The sequence below is a fragment of the Mesoplodon bidens genome (assembly GCF_964165515.1).
Source record: "Mesoplodon bidens genome assembly, chromosome: X".
Taxonomy (NCBI): Eukaryota; Metazoa; Chordata; class Mammalia; order Artiodactyla; family Ziphiidae; genus Mesoplodon; species Mesoplodon bidens.
This window is the reverse complement of record NC_138163.1, coordinates 86,772,043-86,793,411: the sequence shown is the minus strand read 5'-3', so window position 1 is coordinate 86,793,411 and position 21,369 is coordinate 86,772,043. Positions and strand designations below refer to the sequence as shown.

At 36.8% G+C, this 21,369-nt stretch overlaps 1 protein-coding gene across 1 annotated transcript in view; it reads right to left on the bottom strand.

The window, feature by feature from the left end:
- Positions 1-1,038: 1,038 nt before the first annotated feature.
- The window catches only part of EDA2R (ectodysplasin A2 receptor), a gene marked incomplete at its 3' end in the record, with an annotated part of 115,690 nt that continues 95,359 nt past the window's right edge, over positions 1,039-21,369 (bottom strand). Inside the window, exons 3-6 of the mRNA XM_081222509.1 lie at positions 6,677-6,855; positions 6,039-6,124; positions 4,235-4,399; positions 1,039-1,430 (exon numbers count right to left, since the gene is read on the bottom strand). Coding sequence (XP_081078635.1) covers positions 1,039-1,430; positions 4,235-4,399; positions 6,039-6,124; positions 6,677-6,855 — 822 coding nt within the window. The remainder of the gene's footprint in view (positions 1,431-4,234; positions 4,400-6,038; positions 6,125-6,676; positions 6,856-21,369) is intronic.

The following is a 21,369-nucleotide window of genomic DNA, read 5'->3' as shown; positions in this document are numbered from 1 at the left end:
TGGCTTTCACCTACATATTGTTTATATTTTCTTAGGTAAGATGTAGGGAGGGGGAGTCATTGGGGGACCGGGACAGTATCATAGCTGGAGAAATATGAAAATGGGTGGTGAAAGTAATTGGTTAGCTGAAAAATAGGAATCCACCCTCATGCTTCATACTGCCCCTTGTTACTTACTTGGAGCTCCAAAACCTGGACTCTAAACCAGTTCTGCCACTGAAATGCTCTGTGACTTTAAGCAAATCACTTGCCCTCTCTGTGTCTCAGTTCCTGCCTCTATAAAGTGAAGCTAACAAACCCTAACCTGCTTACCACAAAGGTATGTTATGAAGACCAGACGAGTGTAGTTGTATATGTAAGGATGTATTGGGTTAGCCAAAAAGTTCATTTGGGTTTTTCCATAAGACGTTATGGAAAAACCCGAACAAACTTTTTGGCCAACCCAATATAAATTGTGACTGGGGGCAAAGACAAACTAACATGGTTTAAACACCTCTCATGCATTAGAAACTGTAAAAGGCACTTGCACATGCATTTCTCATTCAACTCTCACAATATAAGGTGAATAGTATTTCCTACTTTTCACAGATTAGGGACCTGAGACTCAGAGAGGTGAAGGGATTTACACAAGCTTCACAAAGATATTAAGGAATGGAGGTAGATTTGAAATATAAGGCTTCCAGATGCCAAGGTTTGTATATTTTCTCACTGTACCTTGGTGCTTGAGTACATGATGGGAGATAACTGAATATAACTATTAGACAGTGGGGCCCTGAGAGAGATTGCAAAAGGTCAGGATAGAAAAACTGGTGTCATGTCAACCTGGCCAGTTTCTTGACAACTGTAGGCCCAGATATATGATGTATGACTGACTGGCTCAAAAGATTAACATTATCACAGTTGTCCCTCCATCCACCAGTGTTCCTAGCTTGCTGTTCCTCTGACACTAGCCCTACTGAACAACAGTACTCCAAGGGATAATTCCTTTTGGGGGTGGTCCCCAATTTCTGGTCTTTCTACCCTACCTTTCCAGCTCACCTCAGTAGAGTGAAAGGCTGGGTACTTCAAAGGGTACAGTGAGCTCCAGTCTGTCTCCAGAGCTTTCAGCTGTGTTCCGCCTCAAGGTCTCAGCTCTAGCATGGGAAGCAGAGCTGGAAAACTTTCGCAGGTCCAGCTCTGTGCATTCGATGGGAGTGTGAACCCAGTGGGAGTGGCTCTCTGAGGCACAGGAGGCCAAGGTAAAAGACTCCTGTGTGGGGAGGCCACGAGCCGAGCTGCAGTTGTCATCCAGGATGGAGTTAAGTGCCTGGGTCTCAAAGATGCTTTCACTCAGTGGGAACTCAGGACTGGTCTCCTGGCCAGGTGGCATGGGGAAGAGAGATTCCTCCTCCGCTGCCTCGTCAGCCTCATACTGCAGCGAACCTCCTGAAACTTGAAGCAGAAAGTCACTGTGTCACCCAAAGATAGGGGCTCCTCTCAGCGGGGCACCTGGTCCTGAGCACAAAATCAGGAAAGATCTGGGAACTAGTGCTCCCCCTCCCATCCCTGGGGGCCAGAGCACCTAGCACCAGGCTGAGGTGACACAGTTGAGAAACATATTTACATTGGGGTATCAGATTGAGGCTACCTGGTGGTGGATCAGGGAAAATTGTCAATTTCTCCAGAGAAAGAGAAATCCTTTGTGGGAAGCAGGATTTTAACAACCCCCACACCAGACATGATCTTTATTCCCTGGTGTTATGCCTGTGTATATGTTGTGCTATATGGCAAAAGGCACTTTGCAGGTGGAATTAAGATTATGGACCTTAAAATAGGTAGATTATCCTGGATTACCCAGGTGGGCCCAATGTAATCACATGTGTCCTTAAAAGGGGAAGATGGAGGCAGAAGAGTCAGAGAGAGTATCAGATATGTGAAAGGAAAAGTACTTGACCACCATTGCTAGTTTTGAAAATGGAATGGGTCATAAGTCAAAGAGTGGGTGGTGTCTAGAAACTTGGAATGGTCCTCAGCAGACAGTCAGCAAGGAAATGGAACCTCAACGTTATAACTGCAAGGAACTGAATTATTCCACCTTTCTGAATGATCAAGGAAATTGATTCACCTCTTGATCTTCCAGAAAGGAATGCAGCCTTGGCAACACCTTGATTTTAGCCTAGTGAGACTCTGAGTCAAGATCCAGCCAAGCTTACAAAGCTTCTGATCTATGGCAATGGTGAAATAATAAATGGGTGCTGTTTTAAGCCATTAAATTTGCCATAATTTGTTCTGGCAGTGATAGAAAATTAAAACACGTTTCATGCATAAGTCTGATTCAACATCAGGTTACAAACTGAGCGCCTATGGGGTGTATGTTTGTTTGACCCCTGCATTGTGGTTGTGGTAGTTTTTAATTATAACTCATTGTCATAACTTAAAACTATTTCATATAAAAATCCAGAGTTTTGGCTTCTCTTGAAAATTCAGAAGATCTTGAAACATTAAATATTCCTACATGGTAACAAACAGCTGAAGCTGAGTAGTAGATTCCTCTTTAGACAGGGGATGAACTATTCAGTTTGCCACCGTCTCTACTCCTCTCTAATGAATCTTATATTGGATCCAATTCACATATTAATCTCCCTTATACAACCCTAGTATGCATGTAAGTCAGTGACTCCTGATAAACACCTCCTGATAAATGAGAAAATGTCTAATCTTATTTCCCCTGTGGAGACCCTGAGGGAGTTGCTTGCCCTCGTATCCCCAGAAAAGGGTACTGCATTATTATCTTGAGGACAGAGGAGGGGCAGAGAAGCGTTACCCATTTCTCTTCTCCTGAGGCAGGAGGAGGGAGACAGGCAGCTCTCAGATGTTGCCTCATCTTCTTCTTTCCGGGCCCTGGGGCCCAAATGCTTCATTTCCCATGTTTCATGCCCATGCCCAGGGACTGGGCAACAGCTCTTATCTGAGAAACTGGCCTCCAAAGTCAGAGACAGGATGATCCACCCTCAGCCACAGTGTTCCAGGAGACACCAGAGAGTAGAGGAGAGAGAATTAGAGTTTGAGAAGGGTCATAAAGGGATAACAGTGTTGCCCTTGTGCCCTGCATCCCCTGGAATCTTAGATTCACCTCCACTTAAGTAAGAGGGAGAGCCAAACATATCTTCTAGGCTTTTTGAAGATCATCTGGCAGACCCTAGATCCAAAGTGACCAAGGTAGGCCTATAGAAGCAGAATCTTTCCACACAGAGAGGTTGAAAAAAGTTGTGTTGCTTTGGGCCCAATATCCAGTGGGCTGAGGAGGAGTCCTTAGCACCTGTGTATCTAGTAGAATGTATCCTCCTCTTTCCTTACTAAATCAACTCCAGTTACTAGCCTGGGTTCCTATTTTGGTGCTTCTGTCTAGCTCTCAGCTCCCTTGATGGCACTGAAGCTGCACTGAACTTCAGTACTCTTGACTAAAGATCTAAACCCTTCTCTGGTCTTGGCTAACTACCATCCCACCTCCCCTATATCTGCCCTCGGTGACCTGGAATTCTTGTCTCATATTCTTGGCTAATGGCTGGACTTGTGCTGAAAATAGATCATGATGTTACTCCTGATTTTAAATATGACCTTCCATCTAAAATTTCACATGGCCATCTCCTATGGGCTGGGCCAGACCTCTGGTTATTATTATTGTCTGAGGAAAAATGTCTAAGTTTGCCAATTCCTCTGGACATTGGGCTCTCAGTTACCCACATTTGGTATACTACTATACTGATAACCACTGTCTGAGAACTCACCCACTTTTATTATAGTCATGTCTCATTCCAGCCAGCTTTCCTCCTTTCCTGACATACTCCAGAATCTATACCTATTAGTAGATATAACTAATTGGAAAAGAACTTAGAAATCAACTCCATCTCTCATTTTAAAGATTAAGGAGAAAGAGGCCCAAAGAAGCTAGATGACTTGTCTAAAGTTACACAGTGATTTAGAGGTAGATTGGACTAGGACTTCAGATGCCTTTCCCAAGGGTTTTCCCATAATGTTGTAGCCCTTTATGAATCACCACACCTTAATGAACCAGGTCCTATAAACTCATAGGGTCAGCCTCAATCATCTCTGAAGTCCTGTGCATTCTATTGCCACCCTAGATATTTCAGCACTGTAGGGAATGTCCATTAACTCTCAACCCCAAGAAATTCCTCTCTTCTGCTAGTTAGAACCTTGTTCCTGATTCATGTAATATGTGAAGCAGCTACCCTTACCACGCTGGCAATTTCTGTTGAAGAACTGCTTGCAGTAGAGGAAGAAGAGCCCCAGGAAGGCCAGGGTAAACACCATGAGCAGACTGCTCACCAGTGCAACAAGTGTGACCTCCTGAGGGGTTACTGTGGGTACATCTGCCTTCACTAAGCTCAACTGGAAGGCACCTGTGAGACAAGAAAGTGGAGGAGGTCAGTCACTGTAGGTAGTCAATAGTCACCCTGACACTGGGCCTGGACTTCCTCAGGCCAGCACCATATCCCCAGGGTCTTCCTCAACTAGGGCTGCTAAACGGGTTCTACTTCTTTGTAGAGCAGGGAAACGTATAAAGAACAAAGTGGAAGAACTAGCATATACTGCTGGTATGGTATAAATTAGTATAGTTATTTGAAGATGCACATATCCTGTGGTCTTTCCATGTCACATTCAGTTATATAACCTAGACAAATAGAAACAAACTAAAATGTTCATCAGTAGGGCACAGGATAAATAAATCATGATATAATTATATGATGTAATATTATTATATAGCATTTAAAATAAAAGACCTGTATGGATCAATATAAATAATCCAGAGAGGAAAAGCAAATTGGAGAAAGAGAGTATATAACTTGATATCATTTATATAAAATGTTATAAAATATAAAAACATATCATATAGAATATATTGCTTATGAATATATATATATGTATATATATATATATATATATCAAAAAATAATACAAGTATCAAAACATGGGTGGAGAGTATGGCAGAGTCATAGTGCTCACCAGTTATCCACATGCTTCTCTGCATTTCCCATACACCCTTGTAGTAAGGCCATAAGAGTACTTCTGGCCAATGGACTGTGAGTGGAAGTAATGTGTGTCACTTGCAGACTGAAGTAATTAAAAGCCAGTACGTCTCCTCTATCTCTTACCCTGTCCCATCAACCTGGAAGTCACATGGTTTGATGGTATAGTTACAAGATAGAGTAAGATCTTTGCATATGAAAAATAAAGTTTTCATGAAATCACTGAGATTTGGGGGTTTGTTACTGTAGCATAGCCTGCCAACAAGATACACACAATTTCATGATAGTGGTTGCCTCTGGGGAGGTAAGGAGAGAATGGAACTCAGAAAGGATCAAAACACAAATTCCATTAAACCTGTGGAATCTTCATTTAAAAAAAATATCTGAAGCAAATATGCAAAATTTTAAGATTTATTAATTATTGATGCTGTGTAATTGAGCATTTTTATTTTTATATTTTTCTGCATTTAAAATATTTCTACATATTTGAAATACTTCATGTTTTAAAAAGATATCAATAAATTAAAAAAATAATAAGTGAGTAGACATATAGTTGGTAGATAGACAAAAATGATAGACAGATAAATGCATAGTGATATGGGCATAGACTAGATCCTAGTACTTCATTTAGCCTTTTACTAGTCCTAAGCATTAGGGACTCCTATAAACTTCAAATAAATAATCCACAAGTGTACAAATGTTATAATTTACAAAATGCTTTCTAACCTCTTATTTCACTAGAACTAGGCAGCATCCCATAAGGTATGAAGAACAATGATTTTCATGACTTACTTTTTTTCAGGTGAGGGAAATGACGTGCAATGAGATTCAATAATTTATAGAAGGTTACACAGATAATATATTGCAAAACTATTACTCAAATCTAACCAATTCCCTTGCTGATCTACCCTATAGGAGGGAGTATGAGGGGGTAGGGGAAGTCTTTACTATGCTGTCTTGCTGTCACCCAATGGATTGGGGAAGAAAGGGGAGAAGAGAACTGGATACACACACTGAACCTCAGAGGTGGGGGTCTGCTTCGTGCACGGGATACACTCTTGATCCTGCAGGCCTCCAATACGTGTCTTTTGGTAGAACCTGTAGTCAGAGCAATAAGAAATGGCAAGATGATCAAACAAGCAATGTACTTGGATTGGTCCTTCTTGAACCATAGGCAAATTCTAAGAGTCTTGTCCTCCAGGAAGCCATCACTCACTCTGACCCCTCGTGAGTTCTCTGCCTCTATGTCTGACTCTGACTCAGAGTCCCAGATGCTCCACCTCTTCCCCCATTCACCAAACCCTATAACCAAAAGGGGAACTAGTCTCACAAGAGAAGGAAACACTGCTTTGACACCAACCGCTTCCTAATCTCTTCTAGGTCTACAGTGAGATTTACCTTGAAACTTGGGCCTGAGCTAAGCATGCCAGCATGATAAAACAGCTGTTAGTACTCATCTGTAATCGACTGTGTGCTAAGTACTTTATAAGAGGATCTTGAAAAAATACTGCTTCTCCCTCATGGGAGCTTAAACTCATCATGATATGGACAGTTAGAATACTTCAACTAGGCCCTGAGAGGTAAGGATGAGGGAGACCTCCAAGGGCTAGAGAATGCCCAGAAGAGCTTGGCCTTATATAGCAGGCTCACCTGGGCAGACAGTCCCCACAGACGGCATTAGAGGTAGCTGTACAGTTCTCCTTCTGGATACGATTGATGACAGCACAGGTGATGCAAGTCTGACATCTATGGTGGCCCCAGCTGCTTTTGTATCTGCGGGGAGGGCAGGCTGTGCAGTATGCATCTCCACCTTCTCCATAACCACAATCCTTCAGTGAAATGGGAGTCACTAACATTACTCTACAGAAACTTGGAGAGAAGATTAGCTATGGGACAAGTGGACATTGTACAGAGTAGCATTTTACAAACTGCAAGTTGCAACACATTACTGAGTCATGACATCAATTTACAGTCAGCATAGGTTAGGTTATGCTATGGTAAAAAAGTAAACTCCAAACCTCAGTGTCTTAAAAGAACACAAATTTATTTCTCACTCACACTATTTTGCTTACCAGAGATTTCCTGGGGGCTCTGTTTTACATTATACTTACTGGGTTACCCAGAGTGATGGAGGCTTCATCTTTGTGCTACCATGATTGGAGCATCAGAGAAAAGAGAATATTGTGATCTGTGCACTGGCTCTTAAATTCTTCCCCCAGAAATAACTCATTTCATTTTGCTCACGTCCTTCACCACACACATCACCTGATCATTAGTAACTACAAAAGTAAAAGAAAGTATAATTCTATAGTGTGCCAGAGCTGAGGAACTGGAAATATTTGACAATGAACACTAATCACTACCTATCTTAGTATTGTTTTGTAGAACTTTTACAGATGAAATATGTAAGTATGTGTTGGGTTGTGATGAAAAATTTATTTCTTACATTTTACTGAACTATAGTTGACCCACAACATTATATTAGTTTCAGAGTACAACACGGTGATTCAAAAATTTTATAGATAACACATCATACAAAGTTATTATATTATTGACTGTAATCCCTGTGATATACACTACATCTCTGTGGTGTATTCATTTTTATAACTGGTAGTTTGTACCTCTTAATTTTCTTCACCTATTGGGCTGTCCAAAAAGTTCGCTCGGGTTTTTCTGGATGTTAGGAAAACCTTGAACAAACTTTTTGGCCAATCCAATATTTTGCCCCTACCCGTACCCTCCTCTCCTCTGCCAACCACTAGTTTGTTCTCTGTATCTGTGAGCCTGTTTCTGTTTGGTTTTATTTGTTTATTTGTTTTTCAGATTCCACATATAAGTGAAAACATACAGTATTTGTTTTTCCCTGTCTGATTTCACCTATTACTCCACCCCTCTCCTCTCTGACAACTACTAGTTTGGTCTCTACATCTGTGATTGTCTCTATTTTGTTACATTTATTTGTTTGTTTTGTATTTTTAGATTCCACATATAAGTGAAGACATACTGTATTTGTCTTTCTCTCTGACTTATTTCACTTAGCATAATACCATCTAGACACATCCATGTTGTTGTAAATGACAATATTACATTATTGTTTATGGCTGAGTAATATTTCATTGTGTGTGTATGTATATATATATATATATATATATATATATATATACCACATCTTCTTTATCCATTCATCTGTTGATGGACACTTAGGTTGCTTCTACATCTTTGCTACTATAAATAATGTTTCAATGAACACTGGGATGCATATAACTTTTTGAATTAGTGTTTTCATTTTCTTTAGATAAATACCCAAGAGTGGACTTGCTGATTCAAATGGTAGTAATATTTTTAAGTTTTTGAGGAACCTTTATATTGTTTTCCATAATGGTTTTACCAAATTGTATTCCTACCAACAGTGCATGAGGGTTCCCTTTTCTCCACATCCTCTCCAACATTTGTTATTTCTTGTCTTTTTGATGATAGCCATTCTGACAGGTGTGAGGTGATACCTCATTGTGACTTGGATTTGCATTTCCCTGATGATTAGTGATGTTGAAAATCTTTTCATGTGTCTGTTGGCCATCTATATGTCTTCTTTGGAAAAATGTCTATTCTGGTCCTCTGCCCATTTTTAATTGGGTTGTTTGTGTTATTTTGATGTTAACTGTTATGAGTTATTTGTATATTTTGGATATTAACCTCTTAGTGGATATGTCATTTGCAAATATATTCTTCTATTCAGTAAGTTGCCTTTTTATTTTGTCGATGTGCTTTGCTGTGCAAGTTACAGACAATATCACAGAAATATAAATAATCATGAGAATACTATGAACAATTATATGCCAACAAATTGGACAACCTAGAAAAAATGGATAAATTTCTAGAAATATACAATCTTTTAAGATTGAATCTTACTCTTGGAAATGCTCAAACATGTTTGAATAAAGATGGTATAGAGGAGAGATGAGTGATTCAGCTGAATATTGTCTCAGGTCTGGTATTGACTCAGTGTGACTCTAGCTAGCCCCTCTCCATTTCCAAGCATCAGAGTCCCCAACACCTGAGGATATTAAAATAAATGGTCTCTAAATATTCTTCCAGCTCTGGCATTCTAACCTAGGAACAAAGATCCTGCCTGTTATATCATAGCTCTTTGTCAAAGACACAATTCTACTTAACAAGGGATATTAATTATTTGTTTGCTGTGGAAGAAGTTGGCTGGTTGTTCACTAAACTCATTCACCTTTCTTCCTGGGAATACCACTTGTCAACATTTTCTAACCCAACACAAGTCTGTAGGGACATATGCCTAATTTCTAGCCAATGGAATATGGATAAAATGATGTATGCATCTCTCAGGCCTGGCTCAACAAAAAAAAAAAACTGTATTTTTTTCTTTATACTTATTTTATAATTAAAATATCCTTAATTTTCTTTATGCTTTGATCTTCTGGTGCACAGGGACACCCAGAGAGATGTTGGAATCAATATATTAAAAAAGACAGAGGACATCAGGGATATGGAGGAGGCAGCAGCTCTGAGTTTTCATTCTCTCACAGAAGTGTAGCAACACAAACAGAAACTGTCAGAATCAATGTTGTCAGAACTCTGGGAAACAGTCAAACATTTACAACAATGAAGCAAATGCTGAACCAAGAAAAAGGCATCTTGAAAATGATAGGAAAGTTTTGTGCCATTTTTACTAGCCCTTACTGCACCCCTCTCTCCAGCAACAGTCCTAAAGTGAAGGCAGTCTTAAAGTAGCAGCAGCCTGAGTTCCTAGTGTGAAACCCTCACCCCTAGTTCCAGAGTGAGCTAAGCAAAACTTATTCAAAAATTATTGTGTATGTCTATTTTAACCTGTTATCTGAAGGACAGATACCAGGTGCTCATCTCTGTTTCACTCAATTCAGAATGCAGGCTGGAAAATGGGTGGGCACTTGTTAAAAATTTTGCAAAGCAAACTAATAAACTAGAGATGCCTGGGACAATAAATTATGGCCGGAGACATATAATAGACTGCTTAAGTCTGGAGAAAAAGCTGGAGAAGATTCTTTGGGAAATTAGGATATTCAAAAGCACCAATATATATGGGGGCAGTTTAGAAAGGCCCACGTATGTCCAGGGCAAGACACATGACTAGAAAAATATGGAGAAGATCCAAAGCTTACACACCAGACTGATACATAGGCTAAGTGCCAGTTTGGTTAAGTGTTGGAAAAAAAAAAAAAGGAGTGCTTCAGCACAGAGCCAATGTTCAAATATTGGGAGAGATATGTGGGTTTCTTGGTTGCTACTGTTGTTGTTTACTTTTAACTGCTGGCACTCAAGGAAATTCCTGTCAAAATATTAGCTGAACAAGACCCACACAGACTTCAGTGATCAATATGACAAAGAATACAGTCTTTGCACAAATAGTTTGGTTAAAACACCTAAACAAATGGACTACTATAGCTATCATCAAATAAAGTAACAACAACAGAAAACAGCTAAATATGGGGAAGGGGGAGAATCTGATTTCCAGTTACCACATTATAATTAAAACAATTTTCAAAAACAATAACAACAAAAACACAAGGCATAAAAATAAACAGGAATGTATGGCCCACTTAAAGTAACAAATAAAATTGACAAACTGTTCCTGAGGAAGTCCAGACATCAGACTTACTAGACAAAGACAAAAAAGTACTGTATTAAATATGTTCAAAGAAAAACATAGACAAAGAACTAAAGAATATAAAGAATATAAGAAAATAAATGTATTTTAAAAAGGGATATAAAAAAAGAAAAATTGTAAAAAGGAACTAAACAGAAATACTAGAATTGAAAAGTAAAATAACTGAAATTAAAAATTCACTAGAAGAGTTCAACAGCAGATCTGAGCAGGTGGAAGAACAAATGATGAAACTCGAAACATGACAGTTGAAATTATTCAGTCTGAGGAGCAGAAATTTAAAAAGAATGAAGTAAGTAAACAAAACCTAAGAGACACCATCAAATGGACCGATATACACATTATGTGAGTCACAGAAGTAAGAGAGAGAGAAAGATAAAGAAGCAGAAAGAATATTTGAATAAATAATGGCTGAAATTTCTCAAAATTGACAAAAGACATGAATAACACATCCATGATGCTCAACAAACTGTGAGTTGGAAAAACTCAAAAAGACCCACATGAGACATAAGCAAGATGTGGATAGCCAAAGACAAAATGAAAATCTTGAAGCAGAAGGAGAGAAAAAATCTGTCAAGTACAAGTGATCCTCAATAAGATGCAAAGTTGATTTCTCTTCAGAACCTGGAAGCTGGAAGGCAATAAGATAACATATTTAAGTGTCAAAAGAAATAAACTATTAACCAAGAATTTTATACCCAGCAAAAAATCCTTCAAAAATGAGGGAGAAATTAAAATATTCCTAGATAAATAAAAGAAGCTAAAGGAGTTTGATACTATTAGACTTGTACTTCAATAAACATTAAAGGGAGTCCTTCAGGTTAAAATGAAAGGACCCTAGATAGTAACTCAAAGCCATAAAAAGAAGTCAATATCTCTGGTAAAGTTAAATACATGGGCAAATACAGAAGACAGCATTATTGAATATTTGGTTTGGAACTCTGCCTTTTATTTCCTATATTATTTAAAAGAAAAATTAATAAAATAGTAACAAAAATAATAATAAATCTATGTTATTGCACATACAATGATTAAGATAAAACCAAAGTGACAAAAATAACATAGAGGAAGGTGATATCAAACTGTATAACTGTCGAGTTTTTGTATGTTATTGAAATTAACTTGGTATTAATTCAAAATATATTGTTAAAATTTAGTATGCAATATATAAAATAGATAATTGGTAAGGACCTACTGTATAGCACAGGGAACTCTACTCAATACTCTGTAATGGCCTATGTGGGAAAAGAATCTATAAAAGAGTGGCTATATGTATATATATATAACTGATTCATTTTGCTGTACACCTGAAACTAGCACAACATAGTAAATCAACTATACTCCAATATTTTTTTTAAAAAATAAATAAAATTTAGTATGTTAAAGGGAATCCACATGGTAACCTCAAAGAAAATATATTAAAAGAAAACCCCACACACAAAATAAATGATAAGGGAATTAAAACTTTTCACTGCAAAAGATCAACTAGCACAAAAATGGCAATGTGGAAGAAAATGAACAAAAATGGCATAAGAAATACATAAAACTAATAATAAAATGTCAGAAATACTCTCTTATCAGTACTAATCTTTATGTATATGGATTAAACTCTCCAAAGGCACAGATTGATGGATTGGATAAAAGGAACATAATCCACTTATATACTATATGAAAAGATTCATTTAGATCCAAAGACACAAATGGGTTGAAAGTAAAAGAAAGGAAACATATTCCATGCAAATAGTACTGAGAAGAGAATTGGGGTGTCTATGCTGATATCAGACAAAATAGACTTTAAGTTAAAACTTTTACAAGGGAAAGGGAAGGATATTATATATTTATAAATGGTCAATACATCAAGAATATATAACAACTCTGAACATACATACACCAAATAACAAATCCCCCCAAATCTATGCAGCATTGACAAAATTTAAGTGAGTAATAATGGTTCTAAAAAATAATTGGAGACTTGAATACCAACTTCAATAAGAGATTGGATATCTAGACAGAATGTCAATAACAATGTAGAGGGCTTTAACAACACTATAAAACAACTAGACGTAACTGACATTTATAGAACACTACACCTAATAAAAGAAGAATATACATTCTTCTCCATTACACATGAAACATTCTGTAAGTTAGACCACATACATTAGGTTATTAAACAAGTTTCAATAAATTTTAAAAGACTGAAATCATACAAAGTGTCTTTTCTGACCACAAGACAATGATGATATAAATCAATAACAGAAAGAAAATTGGAAAATACACAAACATGTGGAATTAAATACCACATTCTTAAAAATCTAGTGGGTCGAAGAAAAAATGTTAAGTGAAACTGTAAATTACTTAAAGCTGAATGAAAATATAAACACCACATACCAAAATGTATGGGATACAGCAAGGCAGTAGGAGTCTGAGGAAAATTTATACCTGTAAGTGCCTATATTAAAAAAGAAAAGATATTTCAAATAAAGAATCTAAATTTATACCACAAGGAACTAGAAAAAACATAACAAAGTAAGCCCAAAGCTAGCAGAAGGGAGGAAATAATAGATTAGAGTGGAGATAAATAGACTAGTAAAACAGTAAAATCAATAAAAAGTAGATTCTTTGAAAAGATGAACAAAATTGGCAATCCTTCTAATCCTTCAGCTATACTGACAAAGAAAAAAGAGAGAAGATAAAGATGACTAAAATCAAAAAGGAAAGTGGGGGATTCCTGACAGAATGGCAGAGTAGGAGGACCTGAGCTCACCTCTTCTCACAAAAACAACAAAATCACGAGTACCTTCTGAACAACCATTGACAAAAAAGGACTGGAAACTACCAAAAAATATATTTTACATCCAAAGACAAAGAAGTCACAATGAGATGATAGGATCCTGTACCCGCCAGGTGGGCAACCAACAAACTTTAAAATAATTATACTGCAGAGGTTCTCCCACAGGAGTGAGAGTTCTGAGCCCCACATCAGGCTCCCTAGTCTGCTGGTCTGGTATCAGGAGGAGGAGCCCCCAGAGCATTTGGCTTTGAAGACCAGTGGGGCTTGATGGCACGAACTCCACAAGACTTGGGGAAATAGAAGGAATATTCTTAGAGAACACACACAAGGTTCGTACAAACTGGGACCTAGGGGGAAAAGAAGTGACTTCATAGCAGCCTGGGTCAGACCTACCTGCTGGTCCTGGAGGATCTCCTGGGGAGGGGGCTGGCTGTGGCTCACTTCAGGGACAAGGACACTGGTGGAAGGCATACTAGGGAGTACTCATTGGTTTGAGCTGTCTGAGGCTGCCATTTTGACACAAAGACTTGGTCCCACACAATATCCCTTAGACTCCAGTGCTAGGATGCCTAAGGCCAAATAACAAACAGGGCGGGAACACAGCACCAACCATCAGAAGACAGACTGCTTAAAGTTTTCCTGAGAACACAGCCACCTTTAAACACACCCCTTGACACAGCCCTGCCAGACAGAGGGACATGACCCAGCTCTACCCACCAGTGGGCAGGCACCAGTCACTCTAACAAGGAAGCCTGCACAAGCCCCTTAGACCAGCCTCACCCAACAGAGGGCAGACACAAGAAACAAGAGGAACTAAAATCCTGCAGCCTGTGGGATCACAAACACCAAAAGTTAGGCAAAATGAGATAGCAGAACAATATGTAGATGAAGAAACAAGATAAAACCCCAGAACAACTAAGTGAAGTGGAAATAGGCAATCTACCCAACAAAGAATTCAGAGTAATGACTGTAGAGATGATCCAAGAAGGTATGAAAAGAATGGATGCACAGAGTGAGAAATTACAAGAAGTTTTTAACAAAGTTAGAAAATACAAAGAATAACCAAACAGAGTTGAAGAATAAAATAGCAAAAATGAAAAATACACTAGAAGGAACCAATAGCAGAATAAATGAGGCAGAAGAATGGATAAGTGACCTGAAGAAAGAATGGTGGAAATTATTGCCAAGGAACAGAATAAAGAAAAAAGAATGAAAAGAAGTGAAGACAATCTCAGAGACCTCTGAGACACACGAACATTCACATTATAGGTGTCCCAGAAAGAGAAGAGAGAGATAAAAGGCATGAGAAAATATTTGAAGACATAATAGCTGAAAAATTCCCTACCCTAACAGGGGAAATTAAACAATCACCCAAGTCCAGGAATCACAGAGAGTCTCATACATGATAAACCCAAGGAGGAACACACTGAAACACACAGTAATAAAACTGACAAAAATCACAAAGAGAAAATACTAAAAGCAAAAAGGAAAAAGCAACAAATAACATACAAGTAAATCCCAATAAGGTTATCAGTTGAGTTTTCACCAGAAACTCTGCAGGCCAGAAAGGAGTAGCAGTATACTGTATATTTAAAGTGATGAAAGGGAGAAACCTACAACAAAGAATACTCTACACACCAAGGTTCTCATTCAGATTTGAGGGAGAAATCAAAAGCTTGACAGACAAGCAAAGGCTAAGAGAATTGAACACCACCAAATGAGCTTTACAACGGATGCTGAAGGAGCTTCTATAGGCAGAAAATAAAAGGCCACAATTAGAAACAAGAAAATTATGAAATGGGAAAGCTCAATGGTAAATGTAAACATACAGAAAAGGTAGGAAATCATGCATACACAAACATATTATCAAAACCAGCAATGATGAGAAGAGGAGAATACAAATGTAGGATATTGGAAATGAATTTGAAATTAATAGACCAGCAACTTACAACAATCTTGTATATATATAGGGTGCATGCCAACACTTCATGGGAACCACAAAACAAAAATGTGCAATAGATATACAAAAAAAGGAAAAAGTAATCCAAAGAGAACTTTAAAGATACATATCAAATACCTAGAGAAGAGAACAAAAGTGGAAGGAAAGAAAAAAGACCTAAAAAGCAAATCCAAAAAATTAACAAAATAGCATTAATACATAAATATCAGTGAGTATGTTAAATGTAAAAGGATTAAATGCTCCAAGCAAAAGACATAGACTGGCTGAATGGATACAAAAACAAGACCTATATATATGCTGTCTACAAAAGACCCAATTCAAATCTAGGGACACATACAGAAAGTGAGGGGATAGAAAAAGTTATTCCATGCCAATGGAAATCAAAAGAAAGTTGGAGTAGCAATACTTACATCAGAAAAATATATTTTAAAATAAAGACTGTTACAAGAGACAAAGAAGGACACTACATAATGATCAAGGTAACAATCCATTTCTAATTCTATTGATTTGAGTCTTCTCCGTTTTTTTTGTGATGAGTCTGGCTAATGGTTTATAAATTTTGTTTATCTTCCCAAAGAACCAGCTTTTAGTTTTATTGATAGTTGCTACTGTTTCCTTCATTTATTTTTCATTTTTTTCTGATCTGATCTTTATGATTTCTTTCCTTCTGCTAACTTTGTTTTTTTTTCTTCTTTCTCTAATTGCTTTAGGTGTAAGGTTAGGTGGTTTATTTGAGATGTTTCTTGTTTCTTGAGGTAGGATTGTACTGCTATGAACTTCTCTCTTAGAACTGCTGGAGAGTGTGTGGACAAAAGGGAACCCTCTTGCACTGTTGGTGGGAATGTAAATTGATACAGCCACTATGGAGAACAGTATGGAGGTTCCTTAAAAAACCAAAAGTAGAACTACCATATGACCCAGCAATCTCACGACTAGGCATATACCCTGAGAAAACCATAATTCAAAAAGAGTCATGTACCACAATGTTCATTGCAGCTCTATTTACAATAGCCAGGACATGGAAGCAACCTAAGTGTCCATCGACAGATGAATGGATAAAGAAGATGTGGCACATATATACAATGGAATATTACTCAGCCATAAACAGAAGTGAAATTGAGTTATTTGTAGTGAGGTGGATGGACCTATAATCTGTCATACAGAGTGAAGTAAGTCAGAAAGAGAAAAACAAATACTGTATGCTAACACATATATATGGAATCTAAAAAAAAAGGTTATGATGAACCTCAGGGCAGGACAGGAATAAAGATGCAGATGTAGAAAATGGACTTGAGGACACAGGGAGGGGGAAGGGTAAGCTGGGACGAACTGAGAGAGTGACATGGACTTATATATACTACCAAATGTAAAATAGATAGCTAGTGGGAAGCAGCCACATAGCACGGGGACATCAGCATGGTGCTTTGTGACCACCTAGATGTGTGGGATAGGGAGGGTGGGAGGAAGATGCAAGAGGAAGGAGACTTGGGGATATATGTATGTATACATATATATGTATATGTATAGCTGATTCACTATGTTATAAAGCAGAAACTAACACACCATTGTAAAGCAATTATACTCCAATAAAAATGTTAAAAATAAAATAAAATTTAAAAAAAGGTATCAATCCAAGAAGAAGATATAACAATGATAAATATATATGCACCCAACATAGGAGCACCCATATATATAAAGTGTATGCTAACAGCCGTAAAAGGAGAAATAGTAACACAATAATATTGGGGCACTTTAACACCCCAATTACATCAGTGAACATCCAGACAGAAAATCAATAAGGAAACACAGGCTTTAAATGACACGTTAGACTAGGTGGACTTAACTGATATCTATAGGGCATTCCAACAAAAAGTAGCAGAACACACATTCTTCTCAAGTGCACATGGAATATTTCCCAGGATGGATAGCATGCTGGGCCATGAAGGAAGCTTCAATATAAATTTCAGTAAACTGAAATCATATCAAGCATATTTTTCAACCACAATGCTGTGAAATTAGAAATCAACTACAAGAAAAAAAGTTGTAAAAAAAATTGGAGGCTAAACAGCATGGTACTAAACAATGTATCACTGAAGAAATCAACAAGCAAATCAAAAAGTACCTAGAGACAAATGAAAATGAAAACATGATGATCCAAAAATTATGGGATGCAGCATATGCAATGCTAAGAGGGAAGTTTACAGCAATGCAATCATACCTCAGGAAACAATTAAAATCACAAGTAAACAACCTAATCTTACACCTAAAGCAACTAGAGAAAGAAGAACAAACAAACCCCAAAGTTAGTAGAAGGAAAGAAATAATGATCAGAGCAGTAATAAATGCAAAAGACTAAAAAAAAGTAGAAAAAGGTCAATGAAGATGAAAGCTGGTTATTTGAAAGATAAGCAAAATTGATAAACCTTTAAACAGACACATCAAGATAAAAAGGGAGAGGGCCCAAGTCAGTGACATTAGAAGTGAAAAAGAAGTTAAGACTGATGCTACAGAAATACAAAAGATCATAAGAGACTACTACAAGCAACTATATGCCAAAAAACGGACAAGAAGAAATGGACAAATTCTTAGAAACGTACGATCTTCCAAGACTGAACCAGGAAGAAAAAGAAAATATGAACAGACCAATCACGAGTACTGAAATTGAAAGTGTGATTAAAGAAACACACAATAAACAAAAGCCAGGACCATATGACTTCACAAGTGAATTCTATCAAACATTTAGAGAAGAGTTAACAACTATCCTTCTAATACCTATCCTTCTGAAACTCTTCCAAAATATTGCAGAGGCAGGAACACTTCAGAATTCATTCTATGAGGTCACCATCACCCTGATACCAAAACCAGACAAAGATAGCACACAAAAAAGAAAATTACAGGCCAATGTCACTGACGAATATAGGGACAAAAATCCTCAACACAGTACTAGCAACCAAGTCAAAGAATATATTTTTAAAAATCATACATACATGATCAAGTGGGATTTATCCCAGGGATGCAAGGAGTTTTCAATATCCACAAATCAATCAGTGTGATACATCACGTTAACAAATTGAAGAATAAAACCATATGATCATCTCAATAGATGCAGAAAAAGCTTTTGATAAAGTTCAACACATACTTAGGATAAAAGCTCTCCAGAAGGTGGGCATAGAGGGAACCTAGCTCGACATAATGAAGGCCATATATGACAATCCCACAACTAACATCATACTCAACAGTGAAAAGCTGAAATAATTTTCTCTAAGATCAGGAACAAGACAAGGATGTCCACTCTCAATACTTTTACTCAACATAGTTTTGGAAGCCCTAGCTATGGAAATCAGAGAAGAAAAAGTAATAAAAGGAATCCAAAATGAAAAAGAAGAAGTAAAACTGTCAATGTCTGCAGATGACATGACACTATACGTAGAAAGTCCTAAAGATGCCACCAGGAAACTACTACAGGTCACCAATGAATTTGGTGAAGTTACAGGATACAAAATGAATATGCAGTAATTTGTTGCATCCCAATATGCTAACAAAGAAAGATCAGAAAGAGAAATTAAAGAAACAATAACATTTACCATTGCATCAAAAAGAATTAAATACCTAGCAATAAATCTACCTAAGGAGACAAAAGACATGCACTTTGAAAATTATAAGACAGTGATGAAAGAAATCAAAGATGACACAAACAAATGGAAAGATATACCATGTTCTTGGATTGGAAGAAAAAATACTGTCAAAATGAATATACTAACCAAGGTGATATACAGATCCAATGCAATCCCTATCAAATTGCCAATGGCTTTATTTTTTTCAGATCTAGAACCAAAATCTTAAAATTTGTATGGAAACACAAAAGTCCCTGAATAGTCAAAGCAATCTTGAGAAAGAAAACGGAGCTGAAGGAGTCAAGTTCTCTGACTTCAGACTATACTATAAAGCTACAGTAATCAAAAACATATGGTACTGGCACAAAGATAGACTCATAGATTAATGGAACAGGATAGAAAGCTTAGAAATAAACCCATACACGTGTGGTCAATTAATCTATGACAAATGAGACAAAAATATACAATGGAGAAAAGACAGTCTCTTCAATAAATGGTGCTGGGAAAACTGTCCAACTGCATGTAAAAAAAATAGAATTACAACCTTCTCTTACACGATACACAAAAATAAACTCAAAATGGATTAAGGACCTAACTGTAAGATCAGATACTATAAAACTTAGAGGAAAACATAAACAGGACACAGTTTGACATAAATTGTAGCAATATCTTTTTAGATCCACATCCTAGAGTAATAAAATAGAAACAAATATAAACAAATGGGACCTAATTAAACGTAAAAGCTTTTGCACAGCAATGGAAACTATAAACAAAAAGAAAAGGCAACCCACAGAATGGGAGAAAATATTTGCAAATGATGCAGTGGACAAGGGATTATCTCCAAAATATACAAATAGCTCAGTATCAAAAAATCCCTAGCAACCCAATCAAAGTAGACATTTCTCCAAAGAAGACATACAGATGGCCATAAAGCACATTAGCTCAACATCACTATTTATTACAAAATTGCAAATCAAAACTAAAATGAGGTATCACCTCACACCAGTCAGAATGGCCATCATCGAAAAATTTAGAAACAATAAATGCTGGAGAGGATGTGGAGAAAAGGGAAACTTCCTACACTATTGGTGGATATGCAAATTAGTACAGAACACTATGGAGAGCAGAATGGAAGTTCTTTAAAATACCTAAAAGTACAGCTAACATATGATCCAGCAATCCCAATACTGGGCATGTATCTGGAGAAAACCATACTTTGGAAAGATACCTGCACCCCAATATTCACTGCAGCACTATTTACAATTGCCAAGACATGGAAGCAGCCTAAATGTCCACTGACAGATGAAAGTATAAAGAAGATGTGGTACATATATATAATGAAATATTGCTCAGCCATAAAAAGATTGAAATAATGCCATTTGCAGCAACATGGAGGGACCTAGAGATTATCATACTAAGTGAGGTAAATCAGACAGAGAAAGACAAATATCATATGATATCATTTATATGTGGAATCTAAAAAATGATATAAATGAACTTATTCACAAAACAAAAAGAGACTCACAGACTTAGAAAACAAACTTATGGTTACCAAAGGGGGATGGTGGGTGGAGGGATAAATTAGGAGGCTGGGATTAACAGATACACACTAGTATACATAAAATAGATAATCAACAAGAACCTACTGTATAGCACAGGGAACTCTACTCAGTAATCTGTAATAACCTATTTGGGAAAATTATCTAAAACATAATATATATATATATATATATATATATATATATATATATATATATATATATATATATATATATGTATGTATGTATATGTATAACTGAACCACTTTCCTGTACACATGAAACTAACACAACATTGTAAATCAACTATACTCCAATATAAAATAAATATTAATAAAAAAGAAATGAATGTGGGGATATTACTAACAACCTTACAGAAATTAAATAAAATTATAAAAGAATGTTTGAACAATTATATAACAACAAATTAGATAATCTAGATGAAATGGATAAATTCCTATAAATCCACAAATTCCCTAAGCTGAGTCAAGAAGAAATAGACAATATCAGCAGACTTATACCAAGTAAAGAGATTGAATCAGTAATCATAAATCTCTCAATGAAGAAAAATCCAGGAAGATATGGTTTTTCTGGTGAATTCTAACAAACCTTAAAATAATTACTCCTAATCTTTTCAAAATTTACCAAAAAAATTATTTAATACCTAACTCATGTTATGAGGTCAGCAATAACCTGATAAAAAATACATCACAAGAAAAGAAAATTACACACCAATATCCCTCATGTATATTCATGTAAAATTCTTCAACAA